Here is a 7522-nt window from a genome sequence, read left to right as displayed (position 1 = left end):
CACCACACGGTGTAAGAAGATGTGTTATTTACGGGGTCTAGTTCCTTGAGTGGATGAATAAAAGCAGAGCGATAAGAGTGGTCCGCGCTGACTGTAAATGATGCAAACGAAGGAAGTTCCGGGAAACCGGCTGTTGTGATGAGGTCATGAAAACAACAACAACATGAAAACACTGAAAATGGTAAATAAACTACAGAAAAATGCATTTAAGGTGACTTTACCTGTTTAAATGACATAAAAGATGTGTCATGACTATTGAAACATAAAACATAAAAGAAAAAAATATAAAAAGAAAGATGAAAAATAAAAATGTTCCAAGAAAATTCACATGAACTGTGAGGTTGTTTTTAGAAGAAAATAAGTGACTAGAGGCAGAATAGAGAATCAACTAAACAAATTAACTGAAATATTTAAGGTCAATAAATAAAAATATCATGTTTGTACGTATGGATACATAAAATAACAAATGTAGTTCATTTTAGATGTGAATGGTTTGACATTAAGTTCGACTTGTTCACACTCCTCTTTGCCATTTTGAATTGGTATTTATTATATCTGATGCACTATTTTATATTGCTGTCTTGACTTTTAATAGTTTAAAACAAACTATTAATTTCCTCATACAGACACAGTATATTAAAACTAAATATGACTACAATCTGCACATGAAAGGCCAGTCTGAATATAAACAGTCTCAAATCACAGATTAAGCTCAAATAAATTATTGGTAAATAAACCGTACCTGTATGTGTTACATTCAACCAATCACACACACTCATGCAGCACCATGACACAAACTACAAACATGTGAGAGACTGATCTCTCCTTTAAGTTTATTTGTAATTAACACTCAGGATTTTACTAACTTTCACCTAAGAATTCAACTTTTTTTTTTTATAGTTCACATCTGAGTGAAATTAAAAAAGTAAGTTTGACATAAAATCAACTCAGCGAAGCAGCAAATAAAACCTGGAAAGGATGTTTGAAGAGCTTTGCTGTAATAAGGTGTAACGTCTCTGCTGCCCTCTGCTGGTCAGCTTAACACACTGCATGTCTACTTGGCTCTTTCATTTCAGAATACTTCAGCATGTTCACATGTTCACATATTCACATATTCCATTATAGATTGCGCCATCTGCTGGCAGCAAATTGTAGTAGCTCTGACTTGCTATCTTGATTTTTTAAAAAGTACAAACTCTTCTCAGATACTACCTCAAATTAGGTCTCCTTTTCTGAGGATTTCATGCCGGTTCGGAAGGTGTGCTGCAAGGAAGATTTTTCTGCATATTATTGCTCTTTCAAGACTTGTTATGATGATTCTCCATGGCAATGAAAGACTTGTTTACAATCGAGATCAACTGATTAAACTCTCCCAAATCAGGATTATCAGCGAAACAACACATCAAATCCCGATGGAGTTGAAAAGAAAGAGAAGAGGTTGCAGAGCGGGAGTGAGACAGAGGGCAAAGCGATGGAGATTTAAACAATATCTACCGACCGTTGTCATGGGTAATGTGAGATCGCTAGCTAACAAAACGGACGAGCTGGAGATGCTAACAAGGTCTCAGAAAGAATACAGAGAGTGCAGTATTATGTGCTTCACCGAGACATGGCTGCATGAACACATCCCTGACTGTAATGTGTCTGTACCGGGCTTTAAAACGGTCCGTGCAGACTGCAGTAGACAACACAGCGGAAAGCTAAAGGGTGGTGGAATTGCAGTGCTGGTTAACCAGCGTTGGTGTCATCCTGGACATGTTACTGTCAAGAAGAAGATATGCACAAGGGACATCGAACTGTTAGCTGTGAGCTTCCATTCATATTTACCCAGAGAGTTTACCTGTGTTATTCTGGTAGCGGTTTATATAATACCTGGTACCACACCAGACACAGCCTGTTACGTCATCAGCTCCGTCGTTGCTCGGCTACAAACACAGCATCCAAACTCATTCATGGCGATCTCCGGAGACTTCAACAACGTCTCTCTCTCTGCAACTCTACCAACATTCCAGCAGTTTGTCAGCTGCTCCACCAGAGAAAATAAGATGTTGGACTTATTTTATGCAAATATGAATTATGGATACAGTTGTTCTGCCCTGCCTCCTTTAGGAAGATCTGACCATAATCTGGTTCTTCTCACCTCCACCTACAAGCCCATCGTTCAGCAGTCATCACAAAGACTATCAAAATCTGGTCTGCTGAAGCTGAAGATGCTCTTAGAGGAGGCTTTGAGGCTACAGACTGGAACGTCCTCTGTGAACCTCATGGAGACGACATCAACACCATGACTGAGCGTGTGACAGATTACATAAACTTCTGTGTGGACAGCATCGTCCCAACAAGAACAGTGAGGTGCTTCCCCAATAACAAACCCTGGATCACCAGTGACCTGAAAAAGCTGCTGAACATCAAAAAGAAAGCCTTCAGGGATGGAGACAGGGAGTTATTGAGGGCAACACAAAAACAACTTAAACCACAAACTAAGAAGTGCAAGGAGGATTACAGGAAGAAGTTAGAAAGTCAGCTCCAGCAGAATAACGTGAGGGATGTGTGGTCTGGAATGAAGAAGATCACCGGCTTCAAGTTAAAGGGGGACCAGCCTGATGGAGTTCTGGACAGAGCTAATGAGCTGAACATATTCTTCACCAGGTTCAGTTCACCCCCTACCTCCAGCCCAACAGACCACACACCCTCCATAAGCCCACTGCTTTCCTGTCACGCCTCCAATCTGTCACCCTGCAGCTCAGTCATGGACCAGAACACAGCTTCATCTCCCTCCACATCAGGACATCCTGAGACCTCCACCTTGTTTGTCTCCTGCAATCAGGTTATGAAGCAACTTGAGAAACTGAACCAGAACAAGGCTGCAGGTCCAGATGGTGTCAGTCCCAGAGTTCTCAAGACCTGCTCAAAACAACTATGTCCGATTCTCCAGCACCTTTTCAATCAATCAATCAAATTTTATTTATAAAGCGCTTTACAACAACCTTAGTTGACCAAAGTGCTGAACAAAGATAAAAACAAGTAAAAATATAAAATAGCAGTTCATTCACATGTAAAAATCTCAACAGCCAAAGGCTGATCTAAACAGATGAGTCTTTAGCCTGGCCTTAAACAGAGGCAGGTCCATGATGGAGCGTAACTCCAGAGGCAGAGAGTTCCAGAGTTTGGGCCCTGCCACTGCGAAGGCCCGATCGCCCCACTGTTTACACCTAGACCGAGGGACCACCAGGAGGTGCTGATCAGAGGAGCGCAGGGCTCTGCTGGGCTGGTGAGGAGTCAGGAGGTCGCAAAGGTACGGAGGTGCAAGGCCATGGATGGAGCAGAAAACAAACAGAAGGATTTTGAATTGAATTCTGAACTGAACCGGGAGCCAGTGTAGAGAGAACAGTACTGGGGAGATATGGTCATGTTTGCGTGTGTTGGTGAGAAGGCGGGCAGCTGCATTCTGCACAAGCTGTAGACGGTGCAGAGAAGCCTGGCTGAGTCCAATGTAGAGGGCGTTGCAATAGTCCAAACGTGAACTGATGAAGGCGTGGATGGCTGTTTCAAGGTCTTGACGAGTGAGAAAGGATTTGATTTTGGCCAACTGGCGAAGCTGAAAAAAGCTTGCCCTGACCACAGAGTCTATTTGTTTATTGAGTCTGAGATTATTGTCCAACGTCACTCCAAGGTTCCTAACTGTCTGACTGAGATGGTTGGTGAGAGGTGTGAACAATGGAGCTGCATTTGCTGGGCTGGGGGCACCAAAGAGGATAAATTCAGATTTTGACTCATTCAGACAGAGGAAGTTTTGCGATAGCCACTGCTTAATGTCATCCAGACACCTGTAGATGGACTGTGTGTCTGAGGAGTTCTGGGAAACTGGCAGATAGATTTGGAGATCGTCTGCATACAAGTGGAATGAGACATTATGGCGGGATATCACAGAGCCGAGGGGCAACATATACAAAGAGAACAGAACAGGGCCAAGAATGGAACCCTGTGGCACACCGGAAGACAGAGGAGCTGAAGATGAAGAGAGGTCATTAATCATTACTGAGAAAGATCTATCAGTCAGGTATGACTTGAACCACTGGAGCACAGGTCCCTGAAGACCCACTTGCTGGGCTAAGCGAGTGAGAAGGACAGAGTGGTCCACTGTGTCAAATGCTGCGGTAAGATCAAGCATTACCAACAGCACAGGTTGCTTTAAATCCAGGGAGAGCAAGACATCATTTTGCACCTTAAGGAGTGCTGACTCTGTGCTGTGGCGTGTTCTGAAACCAGACTGAAACCTCTCAAAAATGTGATTCTGATCCAAAAATGATTGTAATTGTGAAAAAACCAGCTTTTCCAATACTTTAGAGAGAAATGGCAGATGGGACACGGGTCTGAAATTTGAGAGAACTGCTGGGTCTAGGTTAGGTTTCTTGATAAGTGGCCTGACCACAGCCTGCTTAAAAACAGCCGGAACAGACCCTAACAGCAGGCAGGAATTGAAAAAAGGAAGTAGACATGGCCCCACTGTGTCAAAAACCTGTTTTAAAACTCTAGATGGGACAATGTCCAAGGGACAGCTTGTTGGTCTCAGCTTCTGAACCACTTCACAGAGCTGAGAGAGTGATACTGGCTCAAACACAGTCAACACAGCAGCAGGGGCAAAAGGCGGGGCACAAGGTGGAGCAGTAGCTGCAGCACTATTGTTGCTAATGCTCTGTCTAACAGAGGCCACCTTGTCTGTGAAATGATGGAGAAATGCGTCACAGGTGGATTTAGACACATTTATCAACACATTGTCCAAAGGATTAGTCACAGACTGGATTGTATTGAACAAAACTTGAGGGCGATTACTGCTAGTGGAAATAACAGTTGAAAGATATTTACATTTGGCTTCCTTAACAGCATTTTGATAGTCAGAAAGACAGTCTCTCAGTATGCCCAGAGACACATGCAGCTTGTCTTTCTTCCATCTCCGTTCAGCCTGCCTGCAGCGCCTTCTCAGGGCACGTGTGGTGTTATTCAGCCAGGGATCTGGTTTAGGTTTGATGGACCTCAGCTTAAAGGGTGCAACACAGTCCAGAATTTCTGAGCAGGTAGAATTAAAAGAGGAAATAAATTCCTCTGGGCACAGATGTTCCAGTTCACCCAGAGCATACAAACCAGTACCCATAAAGGCAGCAGCAAATTCACCTGCTGTAGCGGAAGTAAAAGTACGACGGCTACAAGCTGGGGCAGAAGATTTAGCTTGAGCTGAAGGAGCTGTGAAGTCAAAAAGAATGGGGAGGTGGTCTGAGATGCACGTGTCCAATATCTCTGAAATATTTACTGGGAGACCATGTGACATTATGAGGTCCAATGTGTGACCGAGTCTATGTGTGGGTGATTTTACTGACTGAGTTAAATCAAATGAGGCTAACAGGTTTTGAAAGTCAGTTGACAAATTACTGGATGGGCAACAGACATGAATGTTCAAGTCCCCACAAAAAAGAAAACTGTCATATTTGGGCATTATATCAGAAAGAAAATCAGAAAATTCAGAAATGAAATCCTTATTATATTTGGGGGGGCGATATAGAACAGCACACAGTGTGGGGGATGCCAGTTGTAACAGAAATACTAGGTGCTCAAAGCTACTGTAGCTCTTACAAGGGATAGAGCGACAGCTGATGTTATGTTTGTACACAGTGGCAAGCCCGCCTCCACGGCCTGCCAACCTCGGTGAGCTCAGGAAGGAGTAGCCAGGGGGGAGGAGCTCGGAAAAAGCGCTGTTGTCACCTGGCCTAAGCCAGGTTTCCGTGACCATGAGGAAATCCAAATCGTGCGTGGAAATAAAATCATTTAGGACAAATGTCTTATTTGTGATTGAACGAGCGTTCAACAGAGCTGCGTGCACCGGCATGGATTTCACTGGTGACAAAGGAGCAGCACGACAGAGCGAGCGAAGATTCTCCTTCACGCAGCCCCGCCGCTGGATCCACGCAGGCCGGCGACAAGGAACAGGAGGACAGCCGGCGCCAGGGAGTGCCGGTCGGAGCCAACGATAGCTGTATTGCAGAGAGCGATGTAGGTCCAATCCTCCGTATTCCGTGGATATTTCCTTAAAACGGGCTGGATCACACGAATCGGATAAACTGGATGCGAGGTAAGCTTTTATCTTGACTCGTACACCGCTTCTCTTTCCACGTCTCCTATGTTTCTTGTTGCGAGGCAACACACAGAAAGGATGCCAGAGGCTAGAAACGGTGGTGGCGGGTTTGATTGTCCATTTTCAGCACATCCAGGCAAGTTGGTTATGTTGTCGCGTATTTGTAGCAGCGTGAGGCGATCGTACACAAGCAGAGGTGATACATTTCGAATGACAACAACGATAAAAGCTAAAACTGACAGCAAACTCAGCAGACCCGGACGGCGTGCCATACACAGCGGCGCCATCTTGAATTCAAAATTTCAACACCAGTCTGAGACAAAATAGAGTCCCAGTGCTGTGGAAAACCTCCTGCCTTGTTCCAGTGCCTAAAAAAACACAACCAGCTGAACCAAGTGACTACAGACCAGTTGCCCTGACATCTCACATCATGAAAGTCCTGGAGAGACTCTTACTGGCTTACCTCAACAAGCAAGTAAACACCTTTCAGGACCCATTACAGTTTGCATATCGTAATGGACTTGGATATACCTGCTCCAGAGAGCACACTCATCTGGACCATTCAGGCAGCACTCTGAGGGTCATGTTCTTTCATTTCTCAAGTGCTTTTAATACCATTCAGCCTGCTTTGTTATGTGAGAAGCTCCATAAATTCCAAGTGGATACCTCCACAACCACCTGGATCTACGATTACCTCACAAACAGACCCCAGTTTGTGAGACTGAAAGGTTGTGTGTCTGAGATGGAGGTCAGCAGCACTGGTGCACCACAAGGAACTGTACTCTGGCCATTCCTCTTCGCTCAGTACACCTCAGACTTCCAGTACAACTCTGAGTTCTGTCATCTGCAGAAATACTCTGATGACTCTGCAGTTGTGGGGTGTATCAGGGATGGACAAGAAGCAGAGTACAGAGAACTGGTCAGTCAGTTTGTTAAATGGTGCAGTGACCATCATCTCATATTAAATAGCAGCAAAACAAAAGAGATGATTGTTGACTTCAGGAGGAAGAAGAATAAACAAAGTACTGTTTCCATCATGGGAGAGGAGGTGGAGGTGGTGGAGGAATACAAGTATCTTGGAGTTCAGCTGGACAACAAACTGGACTGGAAATGCAACACTGACTACATCTACAAGAAAGGTCAGAGCAGACTGTACTTCTTAAGGAAGCTGAGATGGTTTAACGTCTGCACCAAGATGTTGCAGTATCTCCTATAAGTCTGTTGTGGAGAGTGCAGTCAGCTATACAGCATCTGCTGGGGTAGTAGCATCAGAACCAGAGACTTGAAGAGAATCAACAAACTGATCCAGAAAGTTGCTTCTGTGCTTGGAGTAACTCTGGAGCCGCTGGAGCTGATTGTCCAAAGAAGAATGCTGCACAAGCTGATGAAGATGAT

General features: G+C 44.4%; 1 protein-coding gene across 1 annotated transcript in view; it reads right to left on the bottom strand.

Annotated features, from left to right (window-relative positions):
- LOC306758096 (transcriptional regulator Myc-1-like) overlaps nucleotides 1-5785 on the bottom strand; it is a gene marked incomplete at both ends in the record, with an annotated part of 8941 nt that extends 3156 nt beyond the window's left edge. Inside the window, 2 exons of the mRNA XM_079243309.1 lie at nucleotides 4040-4152; nucleotides 5629-5785. Coding sequence (XP_079099435.1) covers nucleotides 4040-4152; nucleotides 5629-5785 — 270 coding nt within the window. The remainder of the gene's footprint in view (nucleotides 1-4039; nucleotides 4153-5628) is intronic.
- Nucleotides 5786-7522: the final 1737 nt, after the last annotated feature.

Source organism: Telmatherina bonti (genome assembly GCF_933228915.1).
Source record: "Telmatherina bonti genome assembly, chromosome: 7".
Classification (NCBI taxonomy): domain Eukaryota; kingdom Metazoa; phylum Chordata; class Actinopteri; order Atheriniformes; family Telmatherinidae; genus Telmatherina; species Telmatherina bonti.
This window is presented reverse-complemented; position numbering and strand designations above follow the sequence as displayed.